The following is a 20,532-nucleotide window of genomic DNA, read 5'->3' as shown; positions in this document are numbered from 1 at the left end:
TATTGCTGTAGATCCGGACGCTGTAGGCCCGGACAGTGTAGGTCCAGACAGTGTAGTAGCAAAAAAACTGTAGATGCTGGTTAAAATCTGTGTCTACCTTCCGGACAGTGTAGGAGTGAGTAGGGTAGGTCTGGAGGCCCGGGCACCACCTAACGGAGCTTGCGTAGCAACCCGCCTCCCAGCCCGGGCGGCCGCCATTGGTGGAGCGGGAGCACGTGTCTGCTGGCTGGGTGAGGTCACGTGGGGCGCGGGGCGGTGACGTCACCTTGTCCCGTATTTTGGAGTGCTATAGTTGGCACCCCTAACACTGCCTGATCTATCACCGGTACTGACCTCCCCACCATTGAAGGGATCTACAGGAGGCACTGCCTCAAAAAGGCTGCCAGGATCATCAAGGGTCCACACCACCCTGGCCACGCACTCATTTAACTCCTGTCATCAGGAAGAAGGTACAGGAGTCTGAAAATCAAGACCTCGAGGTTCAGGAACAGCTTCTTCCCAACAACCATCAGGCTCTTGAACACTACACAATACTAACTCAACTATGAACCATGGGCCATCTTGTTTGCGCAAAGGACTTTTGGCTTTTTTGCAATAGTATTGGGCTTAGACTTTGAACATTAGAGATACAGCGTAGGAACAGGCCCTTCGGCCCATCGAGTCCGCGCCGACCAGCGATCCCCGCACATTAACACTATCCTACACACTAGGGAATATTTTACCAAATCCAATTAACCTACAAACCCGTACATCTTTGGAGTGTGGGAGGAAACCGGAGCACCCGGAGAAAACCCACACGGTCACAGGGAGAACGTACAAACTCCGTAGAGACGGCAGCTGTAGTCAGAATTGAACCGTGGCTCTGGAGCTGTGAGGCAACAACTCTACCGCCGTGTCACCGCGCCACCCGTTATTAATCTATTTAATTTTTTTGCTTATCTTAATTTATCAATGAGTATTGTGCTGACAGGCCTGTTGTGCTGCTGCGTAAGAATTTCATTGTTCCTTTGTCAGTACGTATGACATTTAAACACTTCGCCTTGTGATCACAGATGTTGCTAGAAATGTACCATTTTCACTAATATCAGTGATTTTCGTTGAGTCTCACAGAGACTAAATAGCTCAGACAAACAGGATAGCCTCTCGGGAGATGGGGAAGGATGGCTATTCACTCTCCGGTCAATATTTGGACACAGGCACACTCTGTCCTCCAGTATTAACTGACATCAGCTGAAAAACTCATCAGCTTTTGCTACCAACAAACATATTCCTTCTCTCACAAATATGCGCCAAATCAGACAACACTGCAGATCCCACAACATTCTGTGGGAACAAAAAGGATGTTTCAGATAGTCTAAAATAGTTCAAAGGGGGACTCATGGATCATCTTGACAGATGCACAACAGCCAGAGTCTTGCAAGGGAATATCCATTGGTTGCACAGTGCACTATAACAACCATCAGGCTCTTGAACACGACCCAACCTATACACTAAAACTCTTGTTTGTTTGTTTGTTTGTTCCTGAACTACATCCAAAACGGTACACGATAGCGCAACAATTCTAGGCCCACCTTACTCACCGTCGTCCCTTTGGTGCTAATGGAAGAGGTTTCATTGAAATCGGTGTTATATTTTTTAAGTTATTCACATTTTAAAGTCTAAATCTATCTCCTAGGGAGGGAGGGGGGGAGGGCGGGAGGGAGAGGGGTGGAGGGAGGGAGGAGGAGGGAGAATAAGGAGGTTTGAGGAGGATGGAGTGGGGGAGGGGAAGGGGGGAGTGGAAGGGGTGGAGGGGAAGGGGAGGGGAAGGGGAGGGGAAGGGGGAGGGGAAGCAGGAGGGGGAGAGGGGGGAGGGAGGGGGGAGGAGGGAGGGAGGGGGGTGGAGGGAGGGGGGGAGGAGAATAAGGGGGTTTGAGGGGGATGGAGTGGGGGAGGGGAAGGGGGAGGGGAAGGGGTGGAAGGGAGGGAGGGGAAGCGGGGGGGAGAGGGGGGAGGGAGGGGGAGGGAGGGATCGGGGAGGGGAGGGGAAGGGGGAGGGGGAGAGGGGGGTGGGGGGGAGAGGGGAGGGAGAGGGGGGTAGGAGAGGGTGCTGCACCAATGCAGGAGAGGTTTGGGCCCAACGGGTCCACTTGGTCCAGTACTAACTAAAGCACAGTGCAATTCTTTACCACAGTAGCCTGTGGAGGCCGAGTCAGTGGATATTTTTAAAACAGAGATAGATTCTTGATTAGTACGGGTGTCAGTGGTTGTGGGGAGAAGGCAGGAGAATGGGGTTAGGAGGGAGAGATAGATCAGCCATGATTGAATGGCGGAGTAGAATGATGGGCTGAATGGCCTAATTCTGCTCCTATTACTTATGACCTTATAAACAATGAATATTGGACTGTCTTTGGTTGCACTCAGGACTTTATGCTTTTTTTCCGATTGTATTGGGTTCATGAATCAAATTTGTTTTGGTTTATTTTCAATTATTTATAAGTACTACACTTACAGGGCTATTACGCTGCTGTCAGTAAGAATTTCATTGTTCCATTGTTGGTACGTATGACATTTTAACACTCTTGACCCCGTGAGTTCAGACGTAGCCAGGAACGCACAAGCAAGTAAAATATTAAAATTCAAATGAACAATCACGGTACCTATTGCATCAACATCGAAAGCCTCAACTCACTGAGTTTAATCATAGGAAATGGAGGTTTAAGATCATTTCAGACAATTCAACCTCGGTGAAAAAATTACATCTCTCCATTTAACACTGGAGAAAAAAGATCAAACAGAACGGGTTCCTGGGCAAAAACATCTGTGCTTCAGGGGTTACGGGGAGAAGGCAAGAGAATGGGGTTTGGATGGAGAGGGGGATCAGCCCTAGTGAGACCGCACCTGGAGTACTGTGTGCAGTTTTGGTCTCCAAATTTGAGGAAGGATATTCTTGCTATTGAGGGCGTGCAGCGTCGGTTTACTAGGTTAATTCCCGGAATGGCGGGACTGTCGTATGTTGAAAGACTGGAGCGACTAGGCTTGTATACACTGGAATTTAGAAGGATGAGATCTTATTGAAACGTATAAGATTATTAAGGGGTTGGACACGTTGGAGGCAGGAAACATGTTCCCAATGTTGGGGGAGACCAGAACCAGGGGCCACAGTTTAAGAATAAAGGGTAGGCCATTTAGAACTGAGATGAGGAAAAACTTTTTCAGTCAGAGAGTTGTGAATCTGTGGAATTCTCTGCCTCAGAAGGCAGTGGAGGCCAATTCTCTGAATGCATTCAAGACAGAGCTAGATAGAGCTCTTAAGGATAGCGGAGTCAGGGGGTATGGGGAGAAGGCAGGAACGGGGTACTGATTGAGAATGATCAGCCATGATCACATTGAATGGCGGTGCTGGCTTGAAGGGCCGAATGGCCTCCTCCTGCACCTATTGTCTATTGTCTATTGTCTATAGACTTGATGGGCCGAATGGCCTAATTCTGCTCCTACCACTTTTGACCTTATACTTCTCACACTGATACAAGAGAATTAAAATCTCATCATTGTGCCGCGGTGCCACCCCAATTCACATGAAGACTGCTCGTGAATTATTTTAATGTTGAGTGATGGTCGAACCGCAGGGCGGAATGACACGATCTCGGCAGGGAAAGATCCCAGAGTATCAGGGACTCGGTCTGCTGAAGAGAATTAGCGTGTACACCACAGTGCTGGTCGAGCCGCTGCCTCGCGGCGCCAGAGACCCGTGTTCCGTCCTGACCTCGGAGTGTGGAGTTTGCACGTTCTCCCCATTGACCGCAGCGTGGGTTTCCTCCGGGTGCTCCGGTTTCCTCCCACATCCCAAAGAGGTGGGGGTTTGTGGGTTAATTGGCCCTCTGTAAATTGCCCCCTCGTGTGTAGGGAGTGGATGAGAAAGTGGGATAACACAGAACTAGTGTGGACAGGTGATCGACGGTCGGTGTGGACCCGGTGGGCCGAAGGGCCGGTTTCAATGCTGTACCTCAAATCTAAACTGAACAGTGTGCACCCGTTTCCACTCTCCCGCCTCATGTTCCTATCATCTCCCACACTCACACCACCTTCCACCCATATCCATCCAGCTTTATAACTTCACTCCTCTTGTCTGACACTCTTTTGTCTCCTTATCATCTCTGGCCTTTCTCACTTACTCCACCCATCTGCCATTCAGACAGCCCTCACTCACCTGTACCCACCTATCACTTGCCAGGCACCTCTCTTGTCCAGCTTTCTTCCCCCTCCTGCAATCATCTGACCAAAATGGCACATGTCCATTCCCTCCACAGATGCTGCCTGACCTGCTGAGGTTCCTCCCGTGGTTTGCAATTTGCTCAAGATTGCAGCATTTTGCACCTCCTTGTGTCTCCAAACTAAACACGTGTTCACTCTCACGCACACACACACACACACACACAAGCATGCACACACACAAATGGACACACACATGCAGACACACACAAATGGACACACACGCAGACACACACAAGTGCACACACACAGACACACACACTCTCAGACAGACACACACACACATACCACATACATGCAGACACATACACACACACAGACTGACACACACATCCCAAACCAACACACATACATGTACAAGCACGCACCACACAAACGCAAGCATGCAGACATACACACACTAAACAACAAATACACACATCCCACACAAACACACATACATGCAGACATGCACGCACTCCTAGACAGGCACACACACACACACATACCACACAAACATGCTGACGTAGACACATGCCTGTCCCACATAAACAAAGCAAGCGCACGCCCACACGGAGCCAGACGCACACAAACACAAATAAGTGCTCACAAACATGCACACACGCCCACACACCCACACCCACACCCACACCCACACTGCCGGTTGCGCTTCTAACACCTGCCACCTAATGGCACTCTGCAAGGTTGACATGCAGCTTTTGCAAGTGAAGCAACAGTGGTCGCCACGGTTCTGCCTGCCTCCCACACAGAAATACACCTTTATACTTCCTCCAACGTGAGCACGATGCTGCCTGTTTGATCACACTTGTTGTGGCCAGGGCACGGCAGAAGAATTGAAGTGTCATGCCTGTCACGATATAGGAAGTGTGGAAATCCAGAGATGCAATGTACTGTACATTCTTGCAGACTCACAGTGAGATAAGGGACCAGCTAACCTGTTGTGGCAACACTGTCGAGGTTGTTGGGCAAAGTCTACTCTTTGATTTAGTTTTAATTACTCCAAAGACGTACAGGTATGTAGGATAATTGGCTGGGTAAATGTAAAAATTGTCCCTAGTGGGCGTAGGATAGTGTTAATGTACGGGGATCGCTGGGCAGCACGGACTTGGTGGGCCGAAAAGGCCTGTTTCCGGCTGTATATATATGATATGATATGATATGATGATTAGTTTGACACAAAGTGCTGGAGTAACTCAGCGGGTCAGGCAGCATCTCTGGGGAAAAAGGATGGGAGACCAATCTTCAGACTGAAAGTAGAAGGGAGGGAGGGTTGGTTTAGTCTAGTTTAGGTTAGTTTAGTTTCGAGATACAGCATGGAAACAGGCCATTCGGCCCACCGAGTCCATGCCGACCATCGACCACCCATCACACTAGTTCCACTTATCCCGCTTTCCCGTCCACTCCCCACACTCTACTGATAACTTACAGAAGTCAATTAACATACAAACCTGCACGTCCTTGGGATGTGGGAGGAAACCCATGTGGTTATAGGGAGAGCGTGCAAACTCCACACAGACAGTGCCTGAGGCATTCTTCCTCTCTTCCCTTCCATACGCCTCCCCACCTCCTCCCCCCCCCCCCCCCCCCCGGGAACCTAGAACAGTACAGCACAGGAACAGGCCTTTTGGCCCACTATGTCTGTGCCGATCATAATGTCAAGGTAAACTAATCTCCTCGCGATCCATATCCCTCCATTCCCAGCACATCCATGTGCCTGCCCAAAAGCCTCTTAAATGGCACTGTTATATCTGCTCCACCGCCACCCCCAGCAGCGCGTTCCCGGCACCCACCACCCTCTGTGTAAAAGAAAACGTCCTCTGAAATTCCCTTTAAGTTTTACCCCTTCTTACTTTCACGCTAAACCCTTTAGTACAGTACTTGATTTTTGCACCCTGGGAAAAAAGGTTCTGATTATCGGCACTATCGATGCCTCTCATCAATTTTTATACTTCTCTCAGGTCCCTTCTCAACCTCCTTCTCTACCTCAATCCATGTTTGTCCGACCTCTCCCATATAGCTAATCTAACTAGACATAAAGTCTCATCTTGTATATATGTATGTTCCCGAAATACGGCCAAAACGGTACACGATAGCGCAAACATTTTAGGGGATCCTTACTCACCATTCACCTGCGGTGTGCAACAGCAAGTTTTGTTCAAATGGTTGCACAATCATGTACTGTTTTGACTGTTTTTCGGGAACATACATATATATATATATATATATACAAGATGAGATCGCCATTTTGAGATCGCTGGCGTCACAACGGGAACCCAACGGGTCCAGGGGTCGTCTAGTACCCTCTAATCCAGGCATCATTCTGGTGAACCTCTTCTGCCCCCCTGTCCAAAGCCTTTATATCCAGAACTGCACGCAATTTTCCACAAGTGGCCAAAGTTTTATAAAGCTGCAACTGAAGAACATGTTCCTGACTCTTACACTCAGTGCCCCCTCCGATGAAGGCAAGCATACGTACGCCTTCTTTGCCACTCTATCTACTAGATGCAGCCTAATGAACCCACATACCCTTCACCCCTCCGTAATTCTAACAGCGTCTGAAGAAGGGTCTCGACCTGAAGCTTCACCCATTCCCTCTCTCCAGAGATGCTGCCTGTTGCGCTGAGTTGCTCCAGCTCCATGTGTCTTTCCTGCCTTGAATATGTCCATCGACTTCACCTCCGAAGCTTTTAGTTTTAGAGATACAGCACGGAAACAGTCCCTTCGGCCCATCGAGTCCGCACCGACCGGCGATCCCTGCGCATTACCACTGCTCTGTACACAGCAGGGACAATATTTACATTTATGCATTTATGCATTTATACCAAGCCAAGCAACCTACAAACCTGAACAGACAACACCCATAGTCAGGATCGAACCTGGGTCTGGTGCTGTGAGGCAGTAGATCTAGCTGCTGTGCTGCAGAGAATTTCAAACTCTCTTCAGAAAGAGATTGTATTGAATGAGTGACTCCTCCTCCCTGTAATTAATTCAGGGGAGGGGGGTATAATCTAAAATGCAGGCAAAATGAAGCTATTGCCTGCTGTTTTTAATGTTTTCATCAGTTGATTGATTGATTGATACTTTATTCTCACATGCATGCAATACACACATTTGCAGAGTCACCACACATTAGACCCCTAGAAAGTTACGAAAGTAAGAGATGAGGAAAAACTTTTTCAGTCAGAGAGTTGTGAATCTGTGGAATTCTCTGCCTCAGAAGGCAGTGGAGGCCAATTCTCTGAATGCATTCAAGAGAGAGAGCTGGATAGAGCTCTTAAGGATAGCGGTATTTATTCACAAAATGCTGGAGTAACTCAGCAGGTCAGGCAGCATCTCAGGAGAGAAGGAATGGGTGACGTTTCGGGTCGAGACCCTTCAGGGGGTATGGGGAGAAGGCAGGAACGGGGTACTGATTGAGACTGATCAGCCATGATCACATTGAATGGCGGTGCTGGCTCGAAGGGCTGAATGGCCTCCTCCTGCACCTATTGTCTATTGTCTATTCAATATAGTCCCGATGGTCCATTTCCCTCCTCGCCCTCCCCTCCCGAGTCGAGAGTCCCTCTTTCTTCTCGACAGCCTCCCAAGCTGGGTCCCTCTTAACAAAAACTTGAATATAAGTTGAATATAGCTGTTAGCTGGCAACTGAACCATCCTGCTGACAACCAGAGAGTGGTCCTGAACCGCTAGCTACCTCATTGGAGACCCTCGGACTATATATGATGAGACATTACTGGCTTTACGTGGAGGGAAAAAAACTGCAGATGCCGTTTAAAATCGAAGGTAGACACAAAATGCTGGAGTAACTCAGCAGGTCAGGCAGCATCTCTGGAGAGAAGGAATGGGAGACGTTTCAGGTCGAGGCCCATCCTCAGACTTGCAGGAGGCATTATTTAGGTTATTCCCTTTACCCTGTATCTGTACACTGGGGACGACTCGATTGTAATCATGTATGGTCTGTCCTGTGACTGGATAGCTAGCGTGCAACAAAAAATGTTTTCACTGTACGTGACAATAAACTAAACCCGTCCTCAAACATGTAAAAGTACACCTGGAGGACGGCTGCAAGGGCAAGTTCTGTTCTCTTTTAAACAGCTTCAGGTAAACACCTCTTGCTTTTTGCAATTATGTCCTCGATTGGCAGAAAGGGCGCAGGGAACATTCAAAGACCTGGGGCGTGAATGTCCCCAAGTGGGTGACCAGTCAGCAGAGCGATCACGTCAATCAGGTAGGGACTTGACACAAGACAGGTCAAGTTCTGAATCATTTCGAGTCCTTTCTGCATTATTATTATTATTAACCTCATTTCCTGTGCCTGTTTGTTGACACACTGTTCGCTTTCTCTCAATGAGCCAAAAATGTATGGGTTGTGTCCTTGGAACACGTTGCCATTAATGCAAGCCTTGTCTCGATTCGCCCCCAGGGCAGGTTGAGCTGGGTGCTGAAGCAGTACATGCGTCAGCACAGCACTCCCTGCCCAGGATCTTGCAATCTGCTCCAATTTGTTGTTCCAAACACTAAATCATCCTTCACACCAGTTGCAACGAATCCACGCCCACTAGCAAAAATGGGTGTGTGTCTGTGTGAGTGTACTGTATATAAAGTGGCAGAGTGGGGACAAAGAGCAGAGACTATACGACCTGAGCAGGGAGATAGCCACTGGATACATATATATATATAGATATATATATATATATACAAACTGTGGAACTCCAGCAGTAGCTGCTTTGCGATGGAGAACAGCAACGTGCAAAGTTCACTGATTCTACCCCAGCGAAGACATTCTGTGAGCCAGAGAGAATACCGGCACAAACAAGACGGGATGCCAGCCAACATGAACAAGCAGAGCTTGTAAGTTGTAAATGATGATGCTAACCGTTGAAAAGCGTGAAGGTTTTGGGAGAGCAGTCACAGAGTGTTGGAGTAACGCAGCGGGTCAGGCAGCATCTCTGGGGTGGCACTTCGGGTCAGGGGGGGGATTATCTATTGTAGTATTGCAGTATTGCAGTAATTGTCTATTGACCCCTTCCTCAGGGGTAATTTCCCTAAAAGCCTCGCAAAAGCTATTCTGACTCCCGCAGAAGTATTTCAGCGCGGTCAGAATAGTTTAACGTTTTTGCCACAAGTTGCTGCAGGTAAATGAGACAACTTGAAAGGATAATTGCTGGGATCTGTGCATTGCTTGAGGCTGATTGCAGGGAGCAGGGCGGTAAAGTGGGGAGCAGGAATAATAGGATAGCATTGCTTTGCACTGCTCTTCGAGTTAATGCTGCAGTAACTAGCAGTCAGCAACATTGCTATCTCCATTCCAGTGCAGTGTTAAATGCTTTCAATGCTTCCTCCCCTTTTCCGTCCCTCATGCCTGCATCTCCACTTGTTTTTGCAGCATTAAGGGGTTGAAGAATCGATGCACTCATCTCCTCCGGCACCCAAAGGCAACCACTGAACCGTCTCAACTCGTGAAGGTCAAACGAAGAGGATCAAAGCTCCTTCTGAAGTAAGTCGTTGCTTCTACCTGCGGCTTGGAGCCCCAGAAAGATATTTTGAGATGTGCATTTGTAACATCGAAAGCAATAACATCCAAATATTCATCTTATTTATCTTTTTTTTCCCCCCCACAGTCCCACCCGCGAGGAAGCATTGAAATGGGCTGAATCTCTGGATGACCTTCTGAGCCACAAATGTAAGCATCTTATATAACCCTTTGGTAGAAACATCCTCTGGGCTTTCTTCTCCAAAATGCCACCAGCAGTTTTGAATTCCTAATTTAACTCTGTACGGGAAAGGCCCTCTTCAAAATTCTGTGCTCGGAGAAAATACCCTGAATGATTTTAAGGAAGGATTGCAACCTCCTTAATTCCCATTATGTTACCAGCACTGATGCAAAAAGATCAAAGCATCTTAAATGCTGGATTTTAATTTGATCTCATTGCCTGATGGGTATGCAGACTGCTTTAAAGATAACAGAATTGAAAATGTCAACAAAACTGACAAATGATGCACTAATGTCTTAAGGCGAGACTTCTGATATTTTGCCCAGTAAATATTAAGATAAGCCATGGAACAATTGGTCATGAAAAATCCCTATATTTAATCTTTATCTTGCATCCATTTTCTGCTTAGCTTTCATGACAGATGTCAAAAAGATCTCTGGGAGGGTGCAGAATAGATTCCTTTAAGAGGGCAATATTTGGCATGAAAGAGATTAATTCGACTTCTGATCGTGTTAAGGAGCGTGATATTAATCTGATGAACATGTTGAGTAATGTTTACCAGTTCCTCACAACACATGCACATTGCATCTCACCAAGTGCCACAGTAATCTGCTCTGCGATTACCAAACCCATAGCATTGCAGGTTTTAGAACTGTACACGGCCTTTTAAGATATTTTATTGTAGTGGCTTTGACAATGGGGGGAAGATATTTCAGCCAGTAACACCTTGCTTTCATGTTATTCTTCCACAGACGGCCTGATTGCCTTCAAAAATTTTCTGAAATCAGAGTACAATGATGAGAACATCGACTTCTGGCTAGCTTGTGAGGACTACAAGAAGATCAATTCGCCCGCCAAACGAGCCTCCAAAGCGAAGAAGATCTTCTCTGATTTTGTTGAACCAATGTCCCCCAAAGAGGTAATTGTTTGGCTTGCTTCTTCCTATCTTTCAACAGGGTTTAACTTGTTGAAAAACCAGTCGGCACTCAATTTTAACCATGATACAAATTGCGTAATAATAGTGGTTCAACGTGTTGCATAAATATCTCTGAGGAATACAATCTGGGCAACTCCCTAATTCCATTGGACATGTGTAGCCACCACACCAGCGGAGAGAACTAAGGCATCACATTAACCCTTAGTTATCTGCAGTCATAGCACGGAAATATTTGCTGTACTTGGTAACATGTCCTTCACCTACTCACAAGGGAGCTGCGGAGGAATTTATTTAGTCCGAGGCTGGCGAATCTGTGGAATTCATTGCCACAGACGGCAGTGGAAGCCAAGCCAGTGGATATTTTTAAGACGGAGAGTGACAGACTCTTGATCAGTTTGAGTGTCGGAGGTTATGGGGAGAAGGCAGGAGAATGGGGTTGAGAGGAAAGGATAGATCAGCTATCATTGAATGGTGGGGTAGACCTGATGGGCCGAACGGCCTAATTCTGCTCCTTGAACTTACGAGCTTATGTTTAGTTTTAGTCCTATTACTGTTGAGTGCACCGAGGGCCAGCGAAAAGTTTTTTTTTGCTGCATGCTATCCAGTCAGCAACAAAACTATACATGGTTACAGTCCAAGGTGTACTGTTACAGGATAAAGTGAATAACATTTAATGCAAGTAAAGTCTGATTAAAGCTAGTCTGGTTAACGAGGGTCTCCAGTGAGGTAGATGGTAGGCCAGGGCCGCTCTCTAGTTGGTAATAGGATGGTTCACTTGCCTTATAACAGCTTTAGTTTAGTTTAGAGATGCAGCCCTTCGGCCCACCGTGTCCGCGCCGACCAGCGATTCCCCACGCACTTAGACTATCCTACACACACGAGGGACAATTTACAATTTACACCAAGCTAATTAACCTACGACCCTGTACGTCTTTGGAGTGTGGGAGCCCCACGGAGGTCATGGGGAGAACGTACAAACTCCACATAGACAAGCACCCATAGTCAGGATCGAACCTGAGTCTCTGGCCCTGTAAGGCCGCAGCTGTGCCACCGTGCCAGGAAGAAACTGTTCCTAAATGTGAAATGGGCCAATTACTAATGCTGCTGTTCACTTTTTTTTCCAAAACCAGTTAAATTTGGATTACTACACCAAAGACAATATCACCCAAAACCTTCAACATCCAAGCTGCACCTGCTTCGAAGCTGCACAGAAGAAGGTCTATGCCTTGATGGAGAATAACTGCTACGCAAGGTTTCTTCAGTCTGATCTCTACCAGAACATACTCAACAACACCCAAGATCATCACCAAACATGAGTGCGGTTGTTCATCTAAAGCAAACCAGAAGGTGATCTCTTGTCGAGATGCGGTTCGTTTTCTTGGCTGTGTTTAAAGGACGAGGTCAGAATGGAGGGAGAGGATGCTGGAAGCTGGCAGCTGGTGGGAGATGGAGAACGAGAGAGAGCCCACCACCAGGACACAGAAAGTACCAAGGGAGGTTCAATGAAGCCTTGTCAAAAGGTGGAGAGTGAAAAGTGGTCATGTACTCTGGTGGGCAGAAGGCTCGGAGCTCTTGGCAATGGGTGAGACTCACCATGTTGCCACCAACCAGAGCCAAGTAATCCATCTGGAGGCAGAAGATCCCGGACAACGGAAGGAGCGGTGGAAGTCTGGAAGTCCACAGGTCTGCTCTGCCCTGCCCTGCCCTGCCTGCCCCGTAAGAAGCAAGCCGGGGAGAAAGGAGGGAGAAGATGGGGGAGGAGGAAGGTGCATGTTGTATTTGGGCTGTACCTGGACTGAAAAAGTGTGTTAACACAATGACAATGCCGTGCATTCATCGGTGCTCAGGATCTATGTAATTATGTATATGTGTGTGTCATTTCTCAATCTTGCGATGTATTTATCGAGCGGTTAGAGGCAAAATCTACATCTCCAATAACATTGGAATTAGTGCTCCTGCCTGTCGAGTTGGGTTGTCTGACTTAAAACAGCCACCCAAGTCCCTGTTCTTTCAGTTCTTCACTGTCAATGTAAAATACTATGGGGAAAGAGAGTCCGCTCCAAGTTCTCACTGTTAATCCTGTCAAATGCAAAGCAGCAGACTGCTTAAGGTCTGAATTCTTTGTACTGCTGGAGTTTGCTTTTGCTTGGCCCAATGCGTCATTGTGTTGGAGATGGTCCAAGCTGATGGAAGGAGCTTGGAAAAGGCTTCAGTCATTGTAGTTCACTGAAGCGGTGAACTTTGAACAATGAGCCATCAGATCGAGTACTTCAAACCATGTTCTTTGTGCTTCCCCACAAAAAGCAACATGTTCTGCCTTATAGACATCAACTCTTGACACTGAATCATATCATATCATATCATATATCTACAGCCGGAAACAGGCCTTTTCGGCCCTCCAAGTCCGTGCCGCCCAGTGATCCCCGTACATTAACACTATCCTACACCCACTAGGGACAATTTTTACATTTACCCAGCCAATTAACCTACATACCTGTACGTCTTTGGAGTGTGGGAGGAAACCGAAGATCTCGGAGAAAACCCACGCAGGTCACGGGGAGAACGTACAAAATCAAGCCAAGAGTTTTAAAAAGGGCTGAAAAAATTAAATATATATATTCAGAGGTATGATTTTTGTAGACCAAGATGGTGCAGATAATAGAGCATCTATTTTCCAATCAACTCAAATCTGTGATGATTCAATGATTGTGCAATTTTGATTGAAGTTTTATAAATAAAGTCATTCGAATCCAGTTCAAATGTTGTACCAGTTTTCTTTTACATTTCTATATACTAAGCAAGTACCAAACAGTAATCTTAATCCCTCGCTAAGCTTGGGACATGGGAACAATGTGACACAGTTGCTTACATTTTAATGTTGATGCAAGGAAGTGCAGATGCTGGTTTACCAAAAACAAGTCACAAAGTGCTGGAGTAAGTCAGCAGGTCAGGCAGCATCTTTATGGAGATAGGTGGCGATTCGGATCGGGACCCTTCTTCAGACTGATTGTACCAGGTGGGAGAAAGCCGGAAGGGAGGTGGGGTCGGGACAAAGACTGGCAAGTGTTGGGTGGAAAGCAAGACACAAAGTGCTGGAGTAACTCAGCAGATCAAGCAGCATTCCTAAAGAACACAGAAAGGTGATGTCTTGGGTTGGGACACTCCTTCTGAATGAAATGTCCCGACACAAAGCATCACCTGTCCTTGTTCACCGGGGATGCTGCCTGGCCTGTTGAGTTACTCCAGCACTATTTTTGCAAACTGGCATCTGCTGTTCCTTGATTCTGCAATTATAGATGAGGGGGATTGGGGGGGGTGAGGGGTGGGGGGGGGGGGTGAGGGGTGGGGGGGGGGGGTGAGGGGTGGGGGGGTTGGGGGGGGGATGAGCAGATGGCTGAACAAAGGCTAGAGATAAAAAAATTAAAAAGTGTAAGATGAGGAGTTAAGGATAGAAGAGGTGCGAATTGTGACGCCAGTGGGAGAAATATAGGTGGAAAGGGACAGAGGAAAGGGGACAATGGGTGCAAATCGAGGTGGGACTAGACTTTAACTCAAGCAAGTGAAGCAGACAACAAACTAAACTTTGATAAATATGTTCAACCGAACTTTAGAAGGTAACGCAAAGGTAGCAGGTGATTGTGGATGATCAGCCATGATCACGATGAATGGCAGTGCTGGCTCGAAGGGCCAAATGGCCTCCTCCTGCACCAATTTTCTATGTTTCTACGTAACGCAAAGTGCTGGAGGGCAGCACAGTGGTGGAATTGGTGCCTCACAGCGCACGAGACCCGGGTTCGATCCTAACCTTGTGTTCCCAATGTTGGGGGAGTCCAGAACAAGGGGCCACAGTTTAAGAATAAGGGGTAGGCCATTTAGAACTGAGATGAGGAAAAACTTTTTCAGTCAGAGAGTTGTGAATCTGTGGAATTCCCTGCCTTTGCAAGCAAAGAATTTCACTGACTTGTCAGATGTGACATAGAAACATAGAAAATAGGTGCAGGAGTAGGCCATTCGGCCCTTCGAGCCTGCACCGCCATTCAATATGATCATGGCTGATCATCCAGCTCAGTAACTTGTACCTGCCTTCTCTCCATACCCCCTGATCCCTTTAGCCACAAGGGCCACATCTAACTCCCTCTTAAATATAGCCAATGAACTGGCCTCAACTATCTTCTGTGGCAGAGAATTCCACAGACTCACCACTCTCTGTGTGAAGAAATGTTTTCTCATCTCGGTCCTAAAAGACTTCCCCCTTATCCTTAAGCTGTGACCCCTGGTTCTGGACTTCCCCAACATCGGGGAGTCACCTTCCCGCATCTAGCCTCTCCAACCCCTTAAGAATTTTATATGTTTCTATAAGATCCCCCCTCAGTCTTCTAAATTCCAGCGAGTATAAGCCTAGTCTATCCAGTCTTTCTTCATATGAAAGTCCTGCCATCCCAGGGATCAATCTGGTGAATCTTCTCTGTACTCCCTCTAAGGCAAGAATGTCTTTCCTCAGATTAGGAGATCAAAACTGTACACAATACTCCAGGTGCAGTCTCACCAAGGCCCTGTACAACTGCAGCAGAACCTCCCTGCTCCTATACTCAAATCCTCTTGCTATGAATGCTAACATACCATTCGCTTTCTTCACTGCCTGCTGCACCTGCACGCTTGCTTTCAACGACTGGTGCACCATGACACCCAGGTCACGTTGCATCTCCCCTTTTCCTAATTTGCCACCATTCAGGTAATATTCTGCTTTCCTGTTCTTGCCGCCAAAGTGGATAACCTCACATTTATCCTCATTATATTGCATCTGCCATGCATTTGCCCACTCGCCTAATCTATCCAAGTCACTCTGCAGCCTCCTAGCATCCTCCTTGCAACTAACACTGCCACCCAGCTTCGTGTCATCCGCAAACTTAGAGATGTTGCATTCAATTCCCTCGTCCAAATCATTAATATACGCTGTAAATAACTGGGGTCCCAGCACTGAGCCTTGCGGTACCCCACTAGTCACTGCCTGCCATTCCGAAAAGGACCCGTTTATTCCTACTCTTTGCTTCCTGTCTGCCAACCAATTCTCTATCCACCTCAACACTGAACCCCCAATACCGTGTGCTTTAAGTATGTACACCAATCTCCTATATGGGACCTTGTCGAAGGCCTTCTGAAAGTCCAGATATAACACATCCACTGGTTCTCCCTTATCCACTCTACTAGTTACATCCTCAAAAAATTCTATAAGATTCGTCAGACATGATTTACCTTTCATAAATCCATGCTGACTTTGTCCGATGATTTCACCACTTTCCAAATGTGATGCTATCACATCTTTAATAACTGACTCTAGCATTTTCCCCACTACCGATGTTAGGCTAACTGGTCTATAATTCCCCGTTTTCTCTCTCCCTCCCTTTTTAAAAAGTGGGGTTACATTAGCTACCCTCCAATCCTCAGGAACTACTCCAGAATCTAGTGACAATAAAGTATTCCATCGAACTTCAACACCAACGTCGTTAAGCTGGAAAGGGCGCATCGAAGGGTCCCGAAACATCACCCATCCTTTCTCTCCAGAGATGCTGCCTGACCTGCTGAGTTAACCCAGCGCTTTGTGTCTACCTTAGATATAAACCAATATCTGTAGTTCTTTGTTTCTACTTAACTGGCACATTTAGAGTATTACTAGACCAAGTGGACCCATTGGGCCCAAACCTCTCCTGCATTGGTGCAACACCCTGTCCTCCCCCCTCTCTCCTCAACCCCCCCCCCCTCTCCCTTCTCCCCCACTCCCCCCTTCCCCCCTCACTCCCTCCTCCCCTCCCCCTCCCCTCCTTTTAAACTTAAAAATGTGAATAACTTAAAAAATATAACACCGATTTCAATAAAACTACTTGCATTATCACTAAAGTGAGAATGGTGAGTAAGGTGGGCCTAAAATTGTCGTGCTATCGTGTACCATTTTGGCTGAAGTTCAGTCACAAATAAGATAACAAATGAGAGTTTTAGTATATAGATGTTCAGTTCTGGGCATCATGTTATAGGAAAGATGTTGTCAAGGTGGAAAGGGTGCAGGGAAGATTTACGGAGGATGTCAGGACTCAAGGATCTGAGCTGTAGGGAGATGCTGAGGAGGCTCGGACTCTATTCCTTGGAACGCAGGAGGATGAGGGGTGATCTTATAGAGGTGTATAAAATCATCAGACAAAATTGCGTAAGTACAAACTCCGTACAGACAGCACCCGTAGTCAGGATCGAACCCGGGTCCCTGGAACCGTAAGGCAGCAACTCTACCACTGCACCACTGTGCTGCTCCAAGTTCAATAAATTAAAAAAACAATATTATGCTAAAGCAAAACAAAGCCACAAGTCCCCAGGGCAAGCAAGACAATTCATAGTTTGGAGTTTATTTATAGTTCGTGGTGTTCAATACCATGTGATCATTGGGAAGAAGCTGTCCCTGAACCTGGAGGTCATTAGGGTCTTGTGTCCAAACTTGCAAAGTTAACACATGCTTAGTCCATTCAAGTGGTTTCTGTGATGACAATCAAGGAGCCTCTGTGTGCAAAAGATGCAATCTGGCTTCCTTTTACCACAGTGACTGCACATTTGACGCACTTCACTACCTGTGAGGCTTTGCGATGCTTCTGACCGCGTGGGTTTCCTCCGGATGCTCCGGTTTCCTCCCGCATCACAAAAACGTGCATGTTAGTAGGTTGATCGGCCTCTGTTAATTGCCCCCCCTTGTGTAGGGAGTGGACAAGAAAGTGGGATAACATGGAATAAAAGAGAACGGGTGATCGATGGTCGACGCGGACTCGGTGGGCCAAAGGGTCAGTTTCCACGATCCAGCTCTAAACTGCCAGGGGTTTTGGGGAGGGCAGGAGAATGGGGTTAGGAGGGAGGTATAGATCAACCATGATTGAATGGCGGAGTAGACACGATGGGCCAAATGGCCTAATTCTGCTCCTATCACTTATGATCTAAACTAAATCAAGCAAAACTTTGTTTGTTTTTCTTTCAAAACTTTCTCGTTGCTGCCTTCTATCTCAGAACAATGACGTGTGTTGGGGCTCAGACTGGCCGGATACATGAGTAAGAGAGGTGGAGAGAGAGAGTGAGGCAGAGACAAATTTTACCTGCCCTCGCCAGCCAGCTAACCACAGCTGAAAGGTAACTAAATCCAAGGGAACTCACTGAGATTCACAGGGGCAGTGGCAGGGTGGGAAGTCAAAGACCAGCGAGCTGTGGCAAATGGTTGTTTTTCAGGCCCAACGGAAGTGGCTTACCAAGGTGCCAATTCAATTTTTTTAATATATAAGCATTTGGCATAACTTGAGGATTTGTGGTTGACTCAGGAAGGAAGTGAAATGTAACACATTGCAGGAGAAATGGGCATGACACATGGAAGGTGAAATTTAATGTGTAATGAAGTGAGATGATCTATCTGAACAGTGCATTAAAAAAAACAGAGTGAGTTTCTGAACAGGTGGCACGGTGGTGCAGCGGTAGAGTTGCTGCCTCACAGCGCCAGAGACCTGGATTCAGTCTGTATGGAGTTTGAACCTTCTCCCCGTGACCACGTGGGTTTTCTCCAGGTGCTCCAGTATCCTCCCACACATGCACAGACGTATGGGCTTGCGGGTTAAATGGCTTCGGCAAAATTGTAAATTGTCCCAAGTGCGTTGGCTGGAGCTAGTGAGTGTGTGGGGATCGATGGACAGTGCGAACTCAGTGGGCCGAAGGGCCTGTTTCCACGCTGTATCACTAAACTAAAACAGCACGACAGATATGCAAACATAATCTGTAAAAACCCACAATAAACAACAACAAAATGGTTCAGTATGTATAAGCATAGAAACATAGAAACATAGAAAATTGGTGCAGGAGTAGGCCATTCGGCCCTTCGAGCCTGCACCGCCATTCAATATGATCATGGCTGATCATCCAACTCAGTATCCCGTACCTGCCTTCTCTCCATACCCCTTGATCCCTTTAGCCACAAGGGCCACATCTAAATCCCTCTTAAATATAGCCAATGAATTGGCCTCAGAAACAGACGGATAAATAAACAGACAGAGAAATAAACAATAATAGTGCAAAAATAATGTCCCCAAGTATATATAGTTCTGAGCCTGTATGGAGGTTGTAGTTCAGAGCCTTTATGCTGTATCTGTACACTGTGGGCAGCTTGATTGTAATCATGTACTGTCGGTTAGCTCCATGCGTTCCAAAGGTAAAGTTGGGAACATTTGTGATTCATGTGACTCACGATCAAATCATTTTTCTACTTCCCTTCGTCACTGTCTAAAGCTTTTCATTCCAGAGATTATGGATTTGAGAACACGGTAACCATGGTGATGCACCGAATGCCGAGCCAAGTCGGCTCATTCATGGCCACCTGTTGCACAATGGAAAAAGGGGTTGGCTCTAACGATGACATAGGGCAATGCCACTGGAATGGGGAAAGCATCTACCTTCAGCCATTCCTTAGTCAAGCCCTCGTAGTAATGGAGTGTGCCAACGCTGAACAATTGACTCAATGTCAATAGTGACTAAGCACCATTAAAACACCACTAACCCCTTATGCAATGTGTATTTTACCTGCCCTGTATTTTATATGCAGGTTATATAAACCAGAAACAGTGCAACTCGTCCAGTTGACTTTCCCCGCTCACCCCATTTACCCACATTTGGCCCGTATCCCTCCCGACCTTAAAACGACACAAAGCGCTTGAGTATCTCAGCGGGTCAGGCAGCTACTCTGGAGAACAGTGCGGCGCGGTGGCGCAGCGGTTGAGTTGCTGCCTTACAGCGCCGGAGACCCGGGTTCGATCCTGACTGCGGGTGCTGCCTGTACGGAGTTTGTATGTTCTCCGCGTGACCGCCCGGGTTTTCTCCGGGTGCTCCCGGTTTCCTCCCACACTCCAAAGACGTGCAGGTTTCTAGATTAATTGGTTTCTGTCGAGTGTAAATTGCCCCTCGTGTGTAGGATGGTGCTGGTGTACAGGGTGATCGCTGGTCGGTGCAGACTTGCTGGGCCGACCAAGCATGTTTCCACGTTGTATCTCTAAAGTCTAAAGTAAAGTCTAAAGTGTAAAACATGGATAGGTCACATTTTGGGTCAGGATTCCTCTGCAGTCCACTGTTACTCCAGCACTTTGTGTCTTTTTATGGTAAACCAGCATCTGCAGTTCCTTGTTTCGCCCTCTTAACTTTTCCTGTTCATGTACCTTTAGACTTTCATCTTAAGAGATACAGCGTGGAAACAGGCCCTTCGGCCCACTGAGAAGAGGCTGACCAGTGATCACCCTAGCACTATCCTAGGCACTAGCGACAATTTCTTTACAATTTACAAAGCCAATTAACGTATAAACCTGTACCTGTGCATGTCTTTAAATCTGCACCTATCTAAACGCCTTTAAATATCATAAATGCACCTGCCTCTGCCACGTCCTCTGGCACATGGGACGGCACGGTGGCGCAGCGGTGGTGTTGCTGCCTTGCAGCGCTGGAGACCCGGGTTCCATCCCGACTGCGGGCGCCGTCTGTACGGAGTTTGTACGTTCTCCCCGTGACAGCGTGGGTTTCCCCGGAGAACTTCGGCTTCCTCCCACACCCCAAAGATGTACAGGTTGGTAGGTT

General features: G+C 47.2%; 1 protein-coding gene across 1 annotated transcript; it reads left to right on the top strand.

The window, feature by feature from the left end:
• The first annotated feature begins 8,872 nt into the window (after nucleotides 1-8,872).
• Nucleotides 8,873-13,610, top strand: LOC144598149 (regulator of G-protein signaling 5-like). Its single transcript, XM_078408041.1, has 5 exons — nucleotides 8,873-9,102; nucleotides 9,638-9,748; nucleotides 9,873-9,934; nucleotides 10,718-10,884; nucleotides 12,033-13,610. Exons 1-5 carry the CDS (start codon nucleotides 8,984-8,986, stop codon nucleotides 12,216-12,218), a joined length of 645 nt encoding a protein of 214 aa, XP_078264167.1. The 5' UTR covers nucleotides 8,873-8,983; the 3' UTR covers nucleotides 12,219-13,610.
• The last annotated feature ends 6,922 nt before the right edge of the window (nucleotides 13,611-20,532 follow it).

Source organism: Rhinoraja longicauda, chromosome 11 (assembly GCF_053455715.1).
Source record: "Rhinoraja longicauda isolate Sanriku21f chromosome 11, sRhiLon1.1, whole genome shotgun sequence".
Classification (NCBI taxonomy): Eukaryota; Metazoa; Chordata; class Chondrichthyes; order Rajiformes; family Arhynchobatidae; genus Rhinoraja; species Rhinoraja longicauda.
The sequence above is the reverse complement of the archived record's forward strand: the minus strand, read 5'-3'. Positions and strand labels throughout refer to the sequence as shown.

What these genes read in the sequence shown, in the direction of transcription:
- LOC144598149 (XM_078408041.1), top strand. Translation starts at nt 8,984, where the DNA reads ATGGAGAACAGCAACGTGCAAAGTTCACTGATTCTACCCCAGCGAAGA. An exon ending in AACATGAACAAGCAGAGCTT is followed by an intron (nt 9,103 to 9,637) that starts GTAAGTTGTAAA and finishes TTGTTTTTGCAG; the next exon opens with CATTAAGGGGTTGAAGAATC. An exon ending in AACCAATGTCCCCCAAAGAG is followed by an intron (nt 10,885 to 12,032) that starts GTAATTGTTTGG and finishes TTCCAAAACCAG; the next exon opens with TTAAATTTGGATTACTACAC.